At 38.9% G+C, this 19600-nt stretch overlaps 1 protein-coding gene across 1 annotated transcript; it reads right to left on the bottom strand.

Moving 5' to 3' along the window:
- Positions 1–11316: 11316 nt before the first annotated feature.
- CXCL9 (C-X-C motif chemokine ligand 9) lies at positions 11317–17604 on the bottom strand. The gene is made up of 4 exons (XM_081238777.1): positions 17393–17604; positions 16159–16285; positions 14807–14891; positions 11317–13564 (listed from the first exon to the last, which is right to left on the bottom strand). Exons 1-4 carry the CDS (start codon positions 17454–17456, stop codon positions 13460–13462), a joined length of 381 nt encoding a protein of 126 aa, XP_081094903.1. The 5' UTR covers positions 17457–17604; the 3' UTR covers positions 11317–13459.
- Between the last annotated feature and the right edge of the window lie 1996 nt (positions 17605–19600).

Here is a 19600-nt window from a genome sequence, read left to right on the forward strand (position 1 = left end):
GTATCACTTCTGTATTTAGTCTTGAATTGGCAAAGGAACTTTCCATCTTTTTCTGATCCCCAAATGATTTTTAACCTAAAGTGAATTATTTTAGAAAAGAAACTATCCTTTACACCTTTGCAAAAGAGAACCTATTATTATAATTATAAAATGGATCATAATATCTGGATTCAAATGACTTAAAAATTTCTTATTTGAAGGAGCCTAGTCTAGAGGACTATTTTAAATTGTTTGCATAAGAAGCACATTCTTTTGACTTATATCTCTACTTGGGGTGCCTTTTTGGTAATAGTCTAGACAGAAGCTTGAGCACCAATCTTGAGCCATTAAATCTTATTCCAAGTACATTAGTAGGAAGGAGGAAGGTGGGGAAGGGCAAAATGGTACACCTCCCAGCTGAACTAGCCCTACAAAATTTCCAAACAATATAGTACTTTTTTTTTCTTGTGGCCGAGTCACTCACATGCCTTACAGGATCTCAGTTCCCCAACCAGGGATTGAACCCGGGCCACAGCAGTGAAAGACTGGAATCCTAACCACTAGGAAAGCAGGGAACTCCCCCCAAACAATAATGTATAATACTTCTGCATCTATCTCCTTGGTCAGAACTTAGTGAGATGGATAGTACTACAAGCAAGTCTTTGCTGGGTACAATAAGGCTCTGACTAAAGGAAGGAGAGGTCATGTTTGTTTTGAGGAATAAGGAAAGGCTTCATGAGGATGGATGATGTATTTGAGATGTCTTGAAGGATGTGTACAGTTTTGATGAGAGGATACACAGGGAATAAAAAAACAAGAACTCAACTGGGACAGGTAGTAATCTCCATAAGAGTTTATTAGTATAATTTATTTAAGAGAACTTTGTGGCATTCCTTAGGAAATCCTTCCTTCTTTATAAAATGAGAGTGTTGAACAAAGCCAATTCTCATGCCAACCTCATAACTTTATTATACTGCCATGTGGATGTACGATTCACATGATGATCAACTGAATCTTTCTTCAAATTGATGCTTAAGTATATGCTATTCATTTTACCTTATCCAAAGCAGTAATATCTGGGAATGATGGGTTTGATGTGCTGGTTATATTTTCTAAATACACATCGAAATAGGATGGAAAATTCCTGAGCGTAGCTAAGACCAAGTCCTCTGCTTCCACATAAGGTCCCACCCTTTATTTTTTATGCTAATGTGTTTACTTATTTTATAGCTTTATTAAGGTATTAATTTACAAGAAACTGGCCACAAAGTGTACAATTTGATGAGTTTTGATACATGTATGCACCCATGAAATCATCATCACAATCAGGGTAATGAATATATCCATTATTCCCAAGTTTCCTTGTGCTGCACCATCCCCAGACAAACACACATCTGCTTTCTGTCACCACAGATAAGTTTGCACTGGCAGAAATTTTATACAAATGGAATCATACAGTATCTATTCTTTTGTGTCAGACTTCTTTCACTTATAATTATTTAAAAATTCATCAATGTTGTATCAGTAGTTTGCCCCTTTTATTTTTTAGTAGTATTCCATCATATGGATATATTGCAATATGTTTATCTGTTCACCTGTTGTTGAATATTTGGGTTGTGTCCAGTTTGGGGCTATCAATACTCGCGTTCAATTCTTTCTATGGATATATGTTTCCTTTTCTCTTGGTAAATGCCTAGGGGTGGAACGGCTAGATCACATGATAGGTTTATATTTAACTTTTTAAGAAATGCCAGTTAGTCTTTTGCTTCCATCATTCCACTGAAACTGTTTTTATCAAGATCACCAATCACCTTGATGTTGCTAAGTCCAGTGGTCAGTTTTCATTCTTTAACTTACCTGCAGCATTGGATACAGTTGGTCTCTCCCTCCTTCTAGAAACATATGTGGTAATTGGCCTTCAAATGGTCTCTCTGCTCCTTCCCTTGCCCCTGTTGTGTATTTTCTTGTAGTGGTGGCCAGAGGGATCCTTAAATAGATCCAGTTACTCCTCCAGCTTCCCTTCTCTCTCAGATTTAAAGCTAAAGTCCTTCAGGAACATAGAAGACCATTTATAACCGGACCCCACGTTACCTCTCTGAGCTCCCCTCCCATCACGCCCCCCTTTGTCCACTCTGCACAGGAAAACGGCCTCTTAGCTTCCCTCAACATGTCAAGCCTCAGGGCCTTCACACTTTCTGTCTCCTCTGTCCTAAGCACCACACATCTTGCTCCCTCACTTTCCTGCTCTCTGCTCAAGTGACATCTTATTAGGGAGACTTTGCCTGACCTCCCATCCTGCCTCCCACCCTACACTCCCTTCTCCTGCTTTATTTCTTCCATTACCTTGTAAGCCTCTGGCATAATATGTATTCACTAGCTTAATTGTTTGTTGTCTGTCTTTCTGCACTAGAATATGAGTTTAATAAGTCCCTTTTCTTGTTCACTGCTCTATACTCAACACTTGGTGCAATGCATGGCACATAGTAGGTAATCAGTTAATATTTGTTGAAGGAATGAATAAACAATTTCTAGTCTTCCAATTCTTCAACTGTGTGATTTAAGTAAGAACTTAAAATATCTTAGCTATCTACAGACAAAATTTGTCTCAAAATCAGTGAGTGACTTACATGTGAATTCTAGTTATTGTCTCTCTCATTAGAAACCAATGATGGTGACTGTTCAGAAAAGACAGGCATGTGTCCGTTCTTTTCTAATTAAAATTTTTTTTAAATTGTTAGATTAGCCACTGGAGGGAGCTCATGCTTTTCTTTTTAACAAGAAAATTATACCATTTAACAAAATGACTACATACAAACTCAGCAGGAAACTTGTATTGGAAGAACTTTTAGTTTTCATATTTTCATCAGTTCTTTTCATTTTTTTTTATTGTTCTTTCTTTTCCCTCCTCTTTTTCCAGCTTTATTGTGAGTTTTATCCATAATTCCATCTATCCTTTCCTCCTTGTGGACAGTGAGGACTATTGGGTCGGCCTTTGGACAAATCTATCAACCTCAGATTCAATAGGGACTAATTCCATCATCTTTCTTGGATTTTTTCTCTTAAACCACCGTAGCCAAGTTCTTAAAGTCAAAATGTTTCTCAAGAACCAGCTAATGGTTTATATATTCTATGTGGTTACACTTAAACCTGAAAGCATGATTTCAGTTGGCTTTGAGCGAATGATTTTGTGAATAGAGAGGAGATAACCAGCTCCTTTGTAGGTAGACCACTGCACATTGTAGCACCATTTAATCTCATAATGGGTAACAGAAACAAAGACTTGCTTTTATCCTTTTGCCAGATTTCTTGGGTGTGCCAGCTGAACCTGATGCTGTTCACTGCCTTATTCTGTAAAAATCTACTGTTACTGCTGGATTAATTTAGACTGTGTAAGACTATTAATGTGATTGACTTTGGGTGTTTCTGATTTTCACTGATTAAGAAATTTTCCCTCTTGGGGCCCCAAATCTCCTGATACCACTACATCATTTTTCTATTTCATGGGAAATAGGGTAGGCTGTGGATGGTATTTTTAAAGTTTTTAAGCAAGATATAAGATTTTGGGGTCCTTTTTCAAAAGACAAGTTACAATAAGGGGAGAGAACACGTAATGTGTGTAAATTCCCTGTTTCTTTCTTTGCTTTTGTTTTTTTTTCTTTGCTTCTAAATCATACTTGCTTGCTTTTTAAAAAATTTCTATAAGTTTTTAGGAAGAAAGCTGTTCCTCTGTAACCCAAATGACAAGAAAGTTGTGGAGGGATGTCCTCGAGGATCTACAACCTCAAGGATCTTATTTATTTCAGGAAATAAATAAAAGTGGTAAGACCACCTCTCTCTCCTCCCCTGAAACGTTCTCCTGGTTATATCCTCAGAGTCTCAGTTACAAAAGGAATAACATCCCCTCTTTTGGCTATCCCCAACCTGAGGGACCCACAGGGGTAACTGGACAATTGGAAAATCCCACCAGCAGGCAGAAAGATAGAGCAATGTGAGAACTACCTGGACATTACTTGGCATTGCTCTTGATAGGGAATAAAGAAAGAACGAAACCTTTTTCGAGTCTTGTAATTTCCATCTCATGTTATCAAAATAATCTAAGACTGGAGAAGTGGGCTTCTCACATTTCGTCAGTCCTAAACTAGTTCCCCATGGCAGTTTATCTTAAAATACAAATATATTTAAAGGAGTACAGGGAACATCATTGTAAAAGGTGGTCAAGTTAAGGTATCCAATTAGCAAAAACTGTGGTGTACTGGGCAGAAAGCTGAAAAGGGATAATGTTTGGGGAGCCCTTAGAGAAACCTTAGAGATCATAGTCTCTCATGCTTCAGTTTGCAGATGAAGAAGAGGCCATGAGACTTAAGGCTACACAGCCCATTGGAAATTCCCTGGCGGTGCAGTGGTTAGGACTCCCTGATTCCACTGCATGGGGCATGGGTTCGATCCCTGGTCGGGGAACTAAGATCCTGCATGCTACAAGGAGCTGCCAAAAAAAAGGAAAAAAACAATTTTTAAAAAGGCTACATGGCTCATGAGTGGCAGGATCAGAAATATCTCCCAGTCTCTTGGTTTTGAGGCTCTTGGTTGTCCTTCCATCTGGAAGGTTTCTCCCAGTGTTAAAAGTCTGTGTTTGGGGTTATAGGAGGTAATCATAAAGATAATAGAAGCTAATATTTATAGATTAAAATAAAAAGTATATTATATGTAACCTGTGTCATTTGGGCTCTCTGGGAAGCAGGCACTGAGACAGAATCAGATGTGCAAGAGGTTTATTGGTGGGACCCTTTATAAAAATAAAAGTGGGAGGAAGCAGAATTGAGCAGAGACTGCCTCAGACTTGGATACAGATCTGTCAAAGTTTTAGTCAATCCAGTGGGGAGCTCCTGATGAAAGACTGCCCATCTGGGCAGAAACGACCAGGCCCTAGTATTTCTTCTATACTCAGTCATTGGCTGGAGGCTGCCCAGTAAGAGCGTGGTCTCAAAATCTGGGGTGAGTCCAAGGTGCTGCTGTTGGTTGTGGTCAGCTAACCACTCTTATTGCAGCTGAACAGCAAGTTCTTTGTTGAAGGGTGATCCAAGCAGCACACCTCCATGGCTGCCACATAACCCAAGCAGCCCGAAGTTCTCTGTTTGTCTGGAGTTACCTTCAATATCCAAATAAAGTGACTTAATTCCCCCAATTATGAGAAATCTAAAATCGTTCCCAATATTTTCAGAGTCCCAGCCAGGCTGGCATTTAAAACTGAATATTTAAGAAAAAAACAAATGTCATGAAGAACCTAGGGGTAAAACAGAAATAAAGACACAGACCTACTTAAGAATGGACTTGAGGATATGGGGAGGGGGAAGGGTAAGCTGTGACAAAGTGAGAGAGAGGCATGGACATATATACACTACCAAACGTAAGGTAGATAGCTAGTGGGAAGCAGCCGCATAGCACAGGGAGATCAGCTCTGTGCTTTGTGACCGCCTGGAGGGGTGGGATAGGGAGGGTGGGAGGGAGGGAGACACAAGAGGGAAGGGATATGGGAACAGATGTATATGTTTAACTGATTCACTTTGTTATAAAGCAGAAACTAATACACCATTATGAAGCAATTATACTCCAATAAAGTTGTAAAAAATTTAAAAACAATAAAATAAAAACAAATAAAATAAAAAAAATAAGTATATCTGCTCAAAAGAAAAAAAACTGAATGTGTAAGGCAGGGAGGGATAAACTGGGAGATTGGGATTGACATGTACACACTACTATATATAACATAGATAACCAATAAAAACCTGTTATATAGCACAGGGAACTCTACTCAATACTCTGTAATGGCCTATACAGTATGGGAAAAGAATCTTAAAAAAAAAAAGAGAGGATATATGTATATATATATATATAAAACTGATTCACTTTGCTGTACACCTGAAACTAACACAACATTGTAAATCAACTATACTCCAATAAAATTTTTTAAAAAACAAACTGTGTTACACAGCAGTGTTTTAAAGCTGGTCATCCCTTAGATGTTCATCTTTTTGGTTAATTCTAAATAGTTTTACCAAAACGGAATAGCAATTTTTGTCCCCACTAACAGTGCATGAGAGTTCCTGTTGCTGTGCACTGTCATAGACAAGCCATATTGTCTGTTTTATCAATTTTAGCCATTTCGGTGGGTATGTAGTCATATATTGTTCCAACTTCCATTTTTATTTAATTAACTATAAATAAAGTAAGTATAGTAAGTAAATCAACTATACTCCAATAAAAATTATAAAAAAAAAAAAAGAAAAGAAAACAAGCAAGCTGGTCATCCCACCAAAGGAAATTTCTCACTGGTCTTCTATACCTTTACTCCAGCCTCCTGCCATTTTTACAGTGGCATTTTACTCCCATCTCCTTCTTCTGCCTCTCTTTTTGCTGTTCCAGAATTCCCAACACCCTGCCTAGCTGCCAGAGGTAATTTCTATTCCCTTACTATTCAGGGAAATTTAGCTTGCATTTGCTTTAACTTCCATTCCATAAAAACCCCCAGCCAGTCTGGCCCCCATCAAAGTCTCCAAACAAGAGACATCTGCCTTGAGGTATGTTCTGCTGCTTTTAATATTGTAGAAGTGATTGCTGGCATTACTCTTTCTAAGTAACAACACTTTTTCCCTCTCTGTTAATAACTTACTTTGTCATTTCTCCTCTCACACTTATAGATTTTGATGTTAGTTCCTCCTTCTGTTGGAAGTTCAGGTTGTCAACTCAGATGGTTAAGAAAAGCTGATGGTAGGTGGCTGGGCCCACTTGGTCCTACACTCTACACAGAAGGCAGAGGCCATGGCCTCATTCCCTGAAGATAGAGGTCCCAGCAACTTTTTTCTTTTTTTTAAGCAAAAAAATTCCTTATGAAAATAGTCAACTTGAAACAGTAAAGTGAAATAGTATATTTAAAGGATGAGATTTTAAAATTTGTATAGCAAACTTTTCTTTTTTAATTAATTAATTAATTAATTAATTTGGCTGTGTCGGGTCTTCATTGCTGCATGCAGGCTTTCTCTAGTTGTAGTGAGCAGGGGCTACTCTTCATTGCAGTGCGCAGGCTTCTCATTGCAGTGGCTTCTCTTGTTGCACAGCGTGGGCTCTAGGTGCACAGGCTGCAGTAGTTGTGGCACGCAGGCTCAGTAGTTGTGGCTCACGGGCTCTAGAGCGAAGGCTCAGTAGTGGTGGCGCACGGGCTTAGTTGCTCCGTGGCATGTGTGATCTTCCCAGGCTAGGGCTCGAACCCGTGTCCCCTGCATTGGCAGGTGGATTGTAAACCACTGTGCCACCAGGGAAGTCCATTATATAGCAAACTTTTAAAGAAAGCAAATAGTTATGTATTATAGAACTTGACACCTTTCCCTGTAATCTTTTACCAATTTGCCCCAGTTCACACTCTCATTCACAGACTTAGGTTTGATTACTCATTTGTGATTTACTTACTTCCTTAAAATGTAGGATCAAAAACTCTCCTGGGAACTTTAAATTAACTTGCCTCAAAATGCCTCAGGTGATGGCCTAGAAGCTAATTAACTCCTTATATGTAAGAAAGGTTGCTTGTGTTCCCTTCTCACCTAATTTCATCCTCTCTATACCAGCCAAAATACAGTGACCATATTCTAAAGCACCTATGATTGCAGTTTCTTTCTTTATCTTCCTTTCTAATAAGAAAGCAACTTTGCACCTTCCTAGGAGGGATAAAGGAACCTCAAATAGCTTTCTCCTAATTAACTGACCGAGAGATCATTGGCATTTCAGTTTAAACATATAGCTTACAGATTTAATATTTTCACTGAATACCCATTGCTCTAATATATAAATTTTCTTCTGATACAAACTGCTTTCTGGTATAGCAAAATAATTTAAATTTTAAATCAGAGAACAATTCCTAAGAGTTAGGGTCGCTTTACAACAGGGCAGTCACAGGGAGAGGAATTCAGTGTGACTGGGAGCATTCTGGGATGGAAAAGCAAGAGTTGAATCATATATAGGTGGGAATCAGTTAGATGGGGGTGGGAGGTGAGTGGAGCAGGTGAATAAAAGAGCATGAGCAAAGCTGAAGGCAGAAGTGAGCATGGTAAGTTTAGATGTCATGACAAGAGTAGTTCAGATTGATTTGGAAAAGACATGAAAGAAAATTTAAGGTAAAGCATATGTCAATCAACTGAAAAAATACATATTAAGTGCTTCCTAAGTGCCAGGCACTGCTCTAGACACTATAGATGCAGTGGTGAAGAGAATAAACTTTTCTGCAGTCAAGAAAATTATTGTTTGTTGTGGGGTGGGGGACAGGAAATAGCTATATAAATATTTTTAAAAGATAATTTTAGATTGTTATGAAGTTAGATTGATTTATCTGATAAAAGAGAATGAAACAGACCATAGCTACCAGATTTTTAAAAATCGTATGCCTTCTAGGTAAAATTGGAACAGGCATCCCCTGTATGGATGTTTTATTCTTTTGTTAGTTTGTTTGCATTATTATTATTACCTTCCACGTGAATTTCTTAGTAGGAATCTTTTTCTTTTTTAAGAAATATTTATTTATTTATTTGGCTGCATCAGGTCTTAGTTGCGGCATGCATGTGGGTTCTAGTTCCCTGACCAGGGATTGACCCCGGGCCCCAAGCATTGGGAGCGTGGAGTCTTAACCACTGGACCACCAGGGAAATCCGCTTAGGAATCTTTTAAAGCCACTTGCCCATTTTGTCAAGATTGGCTTAGTTAGCAGTCTGTCTTATTATCCTCATGATCCTGGTTCTTAGTTTAGAGTTAGCCATAGAGGACTGTGCCCACATAAGTGGCAACCCATTGTTGCAAAGTGAAGAAAGTGACTGAATGAGGGCACGTGTCAATACCTCTCAGGTAAGGAAGTCTCACTTTTTCCACGGGAAATCAGTATGTGACACAGGCTCACCTGACAAATGCATTGAGTGAAACTGCCAGTATCAATTGCTGACTTCAGATTTATAGTAAATCTTCACTTCTTTCTTATTTTTCAGACAAAATATGTTATAAATACTCTAATTTTATCTACCCCATAGGGTGTACACATCCCACTTTGGAAAGCACTACAACAGACAGGGTCTGGGGAGAGGATGGTTATTTCACTAAGGGTGATAAGGGAAGGAGACTGAAGTGACACTGAAGCTGAAATTCAAATGAAGAGGCAGGAACAGCTGTGCAAAGAAGAGTGCTTCGGGCACAGGTGTATCAGTTAGGGAAGCAGAGTTGCTCTGAATATTAAGGGATTAGAGGATTTACTATAGGAGTCAGATGTTACACAGATGAGGGAGGATCTTGGGAAATGAAAGTCTGGGAGGATAGTCAAGGGACTGGAGAAAGATTCACTGACCAAACTTTCAGAAGCACCGGGACATTTATACACATAAGAGTTTGTGAGAAAAATCCAAGAAGCTAAGACTGTCCAGCTGCCAAACTGGGATTGCTAGGAACCTATGGGAAGCTATTGCTCCTATGTAACTAGTGCCTCTCTAGGTCCACTTCCAAGCATCTGGTGGAGGACCTGGGACCGTTGTTGGTCAAAAGGCCACCAGTCATGAAGACAAAGTGAACTCAGAGGAGAGCAAGTGCAAGCTGGGATCCACAGGATCCACCGTGTCTGTCACTATATCTAATCAAGAGTAATGGCCGGGCTTCCCTGGTGGCGCAGTGGTTGAGAGTCTGCCTGCTGATGCAGGGGACACGGGTTCGTGCCCCCGTCCGGGAAGATCCCACATGCCGCGGAGCGGCTAGGCCCGTGAGCCATGGCCGCTGAGCCTGCGCATCTGGAGCCTGTGCTCCGCAACAGGAGAGGCCACAACAGTGAGAGGCCCGCGTACCGCAAAAAAAAAAAAAAAAAAAAAAAAAAAAAAAAAGTGTAATGGCCACTCCTTCACTTCTGCCTTCCAAAATCTTACACACATACCTCTTTGGCTAACTCTAACCTAGAACCTCACAGGGAAGAGGATTTTGGGAAACAGAGCTCCCAGCTTAACCAACTTGATACAGCACAACCCAGCCTAGCAGGGAACAGCATATGCAGAGGCCCTGAGAAGGAAATGAACTCAGTGTACTTCAGAGTTAGAAAGGAGGTGAGGCTGAGGCTCAATAAGTGATGGGAAGAGTGAAGGCAGCGTGGTCAGGGAAGCAGGCAGAGCCTAACTCGTGTAGGGCTTGGTAGGCCTTGGTATGTATGACTCAATCCTAAATTACAGGATTTTAAGTAAGGTGGCAGTCTTCTGTGAATGATGCTTTGAAAGGATCATTCTGGCTGTCATGAATGGTAAGGAAGCAAGAGAAAAGTTGAGAAAAAGAAGCAGCAGAGAAAAGAGTAAGCTCTTGAGGTAGCCTAGGAAAGAGACATTGATGGCCTGGACTATGGGTATAAAAATATAGATACAGAGAACTGGTCAGGCAGGCTTTTGATCTCATTTCTCCAACCTCTTTTTTCAGTCCTGGAAACATCTCTCTGTGTGTATGAGATGTGAAACACCCTCTATTGCGAAGAAAGTGCAGCAGAGGTAAATGGTCGGGGGAGGCTGGGACTGACCCTGAGGACTTGCTATGCACCAAGATCTATGCTGGGCCTGTTCCTCACAACAATCATGGAGGAGGAACTTGGCGTACAGGGAGGTTAAAAAGTGTGCTTGTACCAAGGTCACACAGCTAATAAGGGGTGGGGGGATTGATCTTAACTCAGATATCTCAGAAGCCAGAATCTTAGCTCTCTCCACAGCATACTGCTGTGTCTCAGGTTAAGGTCCTTGTGGGCTCTGTCATGTTCACCATCAGCAGCTGCTACCTGCCCAAATATCACACATATCTGGCCTCTCAGTGTATCTCAAACGTACAAGGCTGGTAGTCTCTGTCCACTCCCAACCTTCTTAGAGACTCCATACTGCATAATACCTCCAGCCCAAGTTTTCTGGACTCTGGAATAACTTATCCTATGTTTGGGTCTCCATAACTCCTTGAGGCTTTATAATATTTAAACATATATAGTTTTAGGTTATGGAAAAGAGTCAGGACATTTTTGGTCTCCTGGGTATATTTCTTATTGGAATAGCATTGCCCTTGAGGATTAGGAAATAAATTGCATTCCGCATAAACTCTTGTTAAGTCAATGTTGTTATAAGGTATTGTCAAATTTTATGCTGAAGTTTTTTTATGTCTCCAAAGAGCACTTTAAAGAGCTTCCATGTCTTTATCTCAATTACACTTTATTTGAGATGAAACCAAATGAATAAGGACACATGAGAATTACTGTTACTCGTGCAGTAGTTGAGGTACATGTCTGAGACGTTAAAAAATCAAGACTTGTTTTCTGATCAGTGGTGCATTTATTGATAGCATTGTCTTTTAACAAAGAAACTATTTCAAAGTACAGGGTATATATGTCAATACGGCTTTGCACTTAATTATTTGCTTAGATAGTGTACATGTATATATAAATGATGAATGATTATCATGTATATATATGCCATAGCTACTTAGTCAAAACATGTGGTCTTTGGGTATCAGTTATACACTGTCCACTTTACCAGTGAGATGCAAGGTAACTAGGTCAGACTCTCAGACTATGAAACATTTAGATTTTTCAGGGGGAGGTACATGAAAGGAGCTAAAGAGTTTTGTGATTAGTTAAGCTGTTGTTTGGGATCACCACTGGAAAGCACTGAAAATCATCTGCAGTGTAAGGAGTGACAAAAATTGGGAAAGTAGGCATAGATTTAAATGCTGGCCAAAGACATTCTCTCTTACACAGTTCTCAGAATCTCCTCTTTAAGAGGGTTTTCAAGCCCTGCAGAGGCTAACTGGGCACCAGCCATGCTTCCAATAACAGGATTTACTGCTCCCTCTAGCTCTTGGTAACTTAATGCCCCCTTTCTTCATGAGAGCTGGTGTGGTAATCGATAACGACAATACTTTACAAACTTTGAAACAAGTTAAACTGATAGTGAAATTCATATCTACCTAAAATGAGTTATTGAAAGGATCTTGGTGGCTTTCTCATAAGATCATAGAAAAGTGAGGCTTGTCAGGAATGGTATTGAAGGAATTTTTGTATTGGGTGGGGAAAGGCTGGGCACTGGGTGATCTCTAAAGCCCCTTCCCATTGTAAGATTCTATGATTCTAAGTATCCTGTATGCTTAATGACAACAGTTTAGAATATCCATAAGTGATTTAAACATTTCCTTTTTATCTTTTGGAGAGGCCAAGTTAACATCCTGTCAGAAGAAAACAAGGATGTTGCATCACCCCCAGTCCCCAAAGTGATAATGGCCTGAGGATAATGAGTAGAAGATGTTACCAGGGGTTAGATAAATGGAGTAGCCAATAAATAGCCAGCTCCTGCTTTGAGGAGATGGTCTGGTTGCCCTCCTACCTGTAACAACTGCAATCAACAAATTATTTGAAACCTAGTTCCACAGTATATTAGGCACAGTGGCAGATTCGGGGGAATAAACTGTGTCCCCTGCCCTCAAGGAGCTGACAATCTTGTTGGAGAGTTAAAATTAACAGACAAAAAATAATTAGAAAACAACTAAGTGCTCACCTGTATGGTACTGAACACAAGTGAAATAGGAGTTTTAAAATAATCCAAGTATCCAGATTTTATTTAAGAGGCAGGATTAAAATGAGCTTCAAAGACTGAATCAAGTGAGGATGAGTGAAGAGAAGGAGGTATTTCTGTGGGGTGTTGGGGAAAGAGTGAGAAAGCAGTAGACGCAGGTGAGTGAGAGCGTGACCTGTATAGCAGAGGGGGCAGGCACTGAATTGTGGTAGGACGGTGAGGAACTGGCTTGACTGAAGCAGAGGCAACAGTGAGGAATAAAGCGGTTACCCTGGCGGGCAAGATGGAGTCACATGGCCTCAAAACCAGACAGAAGGTTCTGAAAGCCAATTGCTAGTGTTCTCCAGTGGTGATCCCCAGAAACAACAAGCACGAATATCTCAGATGCATTGTATGAGAGGCCCACAGGCAGATTCAAATACAGGTACTTATGGCTATGGCAGCTTGGTGAGGTCCAGCTCGATTCCAAACTGCTCCGCTTACCAGCATGCTGCCGGGCTGGGGCCTGCTGACGTGTGCCTCAGGATATTCTCTGGAGTCCTGGGAAGCCTACAGCTGTTCTCCCAGGCAGCTCTTGTGTGTGGGATGTGGTTGTGAGGACATTTGTTCAGATGTGGGCGTTACTGAGATTGTGGGCTTAAGCATGATGAAATTCAGTTGGTCAGAGATGGGAGAACAAAGACAAACTCTAGCCTCTAACAATTCTTCACATTTGGATTTTAAAAGCAACTTTCTACCTTTAATTAAAATTTCAAAATAATGCTTTAAATTTTCTAGTTCAAATCAACAAGGTATGTATTAAGATGCCATTCCTTTTTGGAATTATTTCAGTATAGTTAAAAAGAAACTTCTTAACACAAAATACTTGCTGGTAAAATGGTAGCTCATGTAGTCTTCTTTTGAGGAGGATGTAGAGATTTTTTAACTTTTGGAACTTTCTTGTTTTTTTTATATTTTTTCCCTTTCTTTTGCTTTTTCTTTTGGTTGACCTGTGAGGAGACAGAAAAAAAAAAGGGTAATGTTTCTCTATCTTACCATTTTTCCTTCCTTATATATTATATTTGGACTCTCCAGACTGTGGTCTTTCTTTATCCTCAGAACCAGTTTAAAGTCGCTTCAGTCTCAGAGGGGCTCTTTTTGATTCTATCTCACTCACTTTGATGCGGAGGCAGTAGCCTTCTGACTGGTTCTCTTTTGTCCATTTTCTGGGCTCATTACTACCCCCACTCCAATCTTGCTTATGACCCACCTGTCCCAACTATAGTTTTCTGAGGTTGGTACTATTATCATCCAATGTTTACCGATGAGGAGACTGAGGCTCGGAGCGGGTGACTTGCCCAAAGTTGCACAACTAGTATGTGGCAGAACTGCTAGTCTGTCAGAGTCCAGAACCAAGCGCCCAACTACATATTCTGTGGCCCTCTTCACACTTAACCCCTTAGCACACCATGCAGGGTTCTTCCCCCTTGCCTGGTCTACTTTTCTATCTCAATCCCTTCACTCCCTCCACACAAACTCCAGCCACATTACCCGGGGTTCCTGGAGCACAGTGAGCTCTCTCATGATTCTAGTCTTGTTTTTCATGCTGTCCTTACCCTCCTGGTGAACTACTTATCCTTCAAGACCCAAATCAAATGTCACCTGATATGAAAAGTCTTCCTTAACCCTTTCTTCCTGTTCCCTCACTTCTGGCAAAGTTAATTACTCCTTCTTCTATTATCTTCAAGATTCTTGTACATATATTTATTTTATATTTTTCACATTGTACTATAATTAGTTGTTAGCAAATTTGCTACAGCAGGAAGGGACTTTATCTTATTACCCTTTTTTTTTTTTTTTTTTGGTTGTGCCATGTGGTAGTTCTCCAACCAGGGATTGAACCCGGGCCCTGGCAGTGAAAGTGCCAAGTCTTAACCACTGGACCACCATGGAATTCCCTACCTTATTTCCTTTCTATCCTCACTGTCTACCATTCAATACACATTTATTGTATTGGATAAGAAAGACAAGCTCCCTACCCTCATGGAACACACATTCTAGTGGGAGAGATAGACAAGGGATACTGTAAGCAGGACTACCATTACACCTCAAGGTGATGACATCATTCTATGAAAGAAATAGGAGCACAATAACATGAATGAAGAATGTATCCTTAAAGGAACCACATGATTCTTTGTCTTCCAAAGTTAATTTCTCAAAGAAAGAAAATTTTGTTCCTTTTTTTCACCAACCTGTTTCTCCCACTCTTTAATCAATTCTTTCACATCTGTTGAATCTGGGTTTAGACAGGTTTGATCCCCGTTCTTCATTGTAGCACTACCAAAGAAATAGCAACAAGATTTTTTTTTTACTTTTAATAATTTAAATGCTTCATCTTATCCACAGAATTCAATTCCCCAATTAAAAATGTATTTGTGTCATCACCATAAGCATCTGAGACTTCCAGTCTTTTTCCTGCCTTTTCATTTTTTAAGTGACTGAGGGGACTTAGATACATTTCTAGGATAGCACATAACTCTAAATTTAAAAAAATCCAACAGTATATGCAATAGGAGAAACTTAAATCTAAGGATAATATTGGTTCTGTTATGCTGGAAAAAGCTATTTATGTTTAAGTGAAAATATAAAATAGAAAAGTTGCCAATATATCTACTTTCTTTTCCCCCAAAACAATGAAAATGAGCATGAATTTTGCTAAATTTTCTTGTGAAACAACTTAAAACATAAATAAAATGTTTTCCTAAGACAAGATTAACAGACTGGTTGAATTTTTAAAATTACATCAGACTCTCCAGGAACATTTAAAGACTTTTTTCTTTAATTTCTGTCTAATCTAAGAATAAGAGTAGTCATTCTATACATCATCCTTGATTTAGGTTTCAAAAAACTTACAATAGGCATATCCTTTAATCTAGCAATTCTAATCTCTAGAAAGGTATTACTAATAGGAAAGAATTAAAGATACAATATTGCTACAATAGCAGTTTGTTTTCAATAGCAAAAATAATTGGAAATAACCTACATTTAGGTGTTGGTCATATAGTTATGGTACGTCCACATGACAGAATAAAACTTGGCCATTAAAATAGACATTATTAGGAAAAAATGATGTTATTACAGAAGATTTACTGACAGGAAATGTTCATTATATAGTGTTAATGTAAAAGCAGATTACAAAACAGTATGTAGTGTATGATTTTATTTTTGTGTACATATATTGTGTGTATAAATATATATATATAGTGTCTATATATGTACACACAAAGCCAATGACAGAGATTTGGAAGACTATATGCAGAGAGCTTAACACTACCTATCACTAAATGGTAGGATTGTAGACGATTTTTAATTTCTTCTTTTGGGTTATTTACATTAAACATTTTCTACAATGAACATGTCATCTTTGGTTCCTAATCTCTACCAGAAATTTCTTGTTTTTTTTAGAAGAAAAGGAAGAAGTAGACCGGATTTATGGAGGGGCAACTATCTGCATTTTAAGTGTCTGAATGGGCAAGTATTCTGAGGGTAATACTCACACTAAACTTATTGCTGGAGCATATGTGTTGGATGAGTTTTTACTTACATGATTTCAGTTTTCTCACAAGAAGGGCTTGGGGCAAATTGTTTAAGGTCCTTTAAGGATTTTGAATGGATCCTTCCCGGGCTGGTGTTGATGCAGGAACAGCGTCCATTCCTCATTGTTGGAATTCCTAAGGGAAAAAGAGAGGTAGACAACATCGATTTAGAGCAATGTCTCAATTTAGGCGATCCACCCAAATGATACATTTGACTTAGTCATGATTATTACTATCATTTACTGAGTGTCTGTTAATCATTACCACGAGATTTTGAGTAGGTGTTATCTCCGTTTCATAGATAAACAATCCAAGGTTCAGAGAAGTTAAGTAAAAAACAAAGCCTTTCAGCTTTTAGGGGACAAGTGCAGGGTCTCAGCTCAGGTTTCTTTGGGTCCAAAGGCATTACTCTTAACTACCATATTTTACAACCTTAGGAAAAGGGATTTTTATAATATTCAATAAATGTCTATCACAGGTCAGATACACAGATACCTAATTCATGTGTGCTATGCAGACGATAGTATCTCAAGCAACTCCCAAAGCCATTTTTTATCTGACCTTAGTGAAATGGAGTTGGTACTCGTTTCAACAAAAAGCTCCACTTACAATAACTAATTACCACCACCAACCTGATCTTTCCCACTGCCTTGGTTTTCAGTAGCACTTTAAACTTTTGAAAATTCTTTAAAATACACTATCTTCATTCCTTAATTTTTTCATTTATTCAACATACATTTACTCAGTACTTCCTATATGCCATACATTGTACAGTAGGTAGAAAAAGCATAACTATAAAATTTCCATTTTACAGCTGAGGAAACTGAAGTCTAGAAAAGTTCATTAATTTGCCCCAAATAACAAAGGTAGTTAGTAAACAGATTAGGGACAACCTCTCTGATTATTGGATACTTAATTGGTTAACCACAGACATACTTATCAAGAAACACTGTCAGGGTGACAAAAATAATTTAGGAGACAAAGTCTTCCATCTCATTATCACCCAGTTCAACAAACATTTATTGAACACTTACTCTGTGCCAGGAATTCACACACATGGACTGAGAAGACTTGTATTTGACTTGGCAGGTCCAAGATATGAACTTTGGATAATTGACCACAACTGACTCACATCACTTTCTGATGCACACAAAGCAGTTACCTTTACTGGCAAATCAAGAGACTTTTCTAGCAGTTCACATCTCTGAGTTTACTAACCCAATATAACTCAGAATCCCTTACCTTGAACTCCAGTCAGAGTCAGGAAGATGATACCCAAAAGGAGAGGAACACCACTTTTCTTCATAGTGGTAGAATGGAGTCGCTCCTGTATTTGTTCTACTGAGTCACTCCTGTATTAGATTTTAAGCCTGAGAAATTCTTTAGAGAACATGCTCTTGGAAATCATATTTATTTAGGAAATCCATTTCCCTCCTAAAATCTGATTGGCTGGTTGTCTTAGCTGATCCAGCTAAACTGACCACAAACTTAATTGTGCTGGGGGAAACCCTACTCTCTGATCCAAGGGAATTTCTGCATGCTTTATATCTTTCCATTTCACAATAATGGGTAGTTTATCATAAGAGATGTGAAACCATCATCACTGGCAGTCTTTAGCACACTCACAGCTGCTCACCTTGATGAAGAATAAGTTATATAATGAATATAATAACATCATACAAGAAGGGCTGGAGATGTGGTTTCCAGTTGGGAAATATTAAAGTCCAGATAAGTAAAACACTCTTCAAATTTTCTTACCATTTGTAGAATATCTTTATGTATAATATATGGCCACATTTATTTTTTCTTATATTGCTTACCCAACAATCTTAAACAATCAAAATACATTTAAAGGCATCTTAATTAATTCAGGGACTAGGTCATTTTCTACTGTGGTAGGCTCTTTTTGTTTTTTATGTCATTGCTGCTACAGATTATTATTTTTTTAAATAGATAGAATAATGGATCAGTTGAAAATAGACAATGGGTACTACATCAAACTTAAAAACTTCTGTGTATCAAAGAAAACAATCAACAGAGTGAAAAAGCAACCTATGGAATGGGAGCAAATAATTGCAAAACATATATCTGATAAGGAGTTAATATTATATGGAACTTCTACAACAAAATCCAAATAACCTGATTAAAAAATGGGCAGACTCGAATACATATTCCTCTAAAGAAGATATACAAATGGGCAATAAGCACATGAAAAAGGTTCAACGTCACTAATTGTTAGGGAAATGCAAATCAAAACCACAATGAGTTATTGCTGCGGACCAGCCGGAAGAAGACCAAACCGATCAGAGCCAGAAGGGAAGGGGTAAGGAACTGAAATAGCATTGATGAATGGGGTCAGAAGGACCAAGACAACTGCTGGTTGCAAGGCAAATTTTATTGCGTTACAGTTGCAGATTATATAGACTAGAAAAGGGAAGGTTGCCAGACGGTGGTTTACATTATCTGAAGACTGCCTCGGCTCAAGGTTAACTTCCCTGGGAGAAAACCCATAAACCCAGAATCATCAAAAATAACCTGCACGTGCAGGGGGGAGACAGCTTTGCTTGTCTCATTTTACATTCTTTTTGATCTCTGGGCCCTGGTAATTTATCTCCCATGGAATGGAACAAGGAGGGGAACAAGTAGGGACAGTCCCTTCGAGCAGCGGCGGCATGCCTGGCACGTCCACAGCCTGCTCTCATGGCTGACTGCTTCCCACAAGTTATCACCTCATACACACCAGGATGCCACTATCAAAAAACAGAAAATAACAAGTGTTGGTGAGGATGTGGAAAAGTTGGAACCCTTGTGCACTGTTGGTGGGAATGTAAAATGATGCAGTCATTATGGAAAACAATATAGAGGTTCCTTAAAAAAATTAGAGGCTTCTCAAAAATTAAAAATAGAATTACCATATGATCCAACAATCCCACTTCTGGGAATATGTTCAAAAGAATTCAAAGCAGGATCTCAAAGAGATATTTGCACACCCATGCTCATCGCAGCATTATTCACAATAGCTAAGAAATGAAGCAACCCAAATGTCCATTGACAGATGAATGGATAAAGAAAACGTTGTATATACATGCAATGTAATATTATGCAGCCTAAAAAAGAAGGAAATCTTGTCACATGCTACAACATGGATGAACCTTGAGAATATTAAGCTCAGCAAAATAAACCAGTCACAAAAGAACAAATAGTCATAGGAAGTATCTAAAGTCAAATCTTAGAAACAGAAAGTAGAAAGGTGGGTGTCAAGGGCTGGGGGAAAGGGTGAGATGAAATTAATCTTTAGTGGGTTTAGGGTTTCAGTGTTGCAAGATGAAAAAGTTCTAGAGATCTGTTGTACAATAATGTGAATATACTTAACACTACTGAACTGCATATTTAGAAATGGTTCAGATGGTAAATTTGATACTACATGTTTTTTTACCACAATAAAATAAA

Source organism: Mesoplodon bidens (assembly GCF_964165515.1).
Source record: "Mesoplodon bidens genome assembly, chromosome: 1".
In the NCBI taxonomy this organism is placed as follows: Eukaryota; Metazoa; Chordata; class Mammalia; order Artiodactyla; family Ziphiidae; genus Mesoplodon; species Mesoplodon bidens.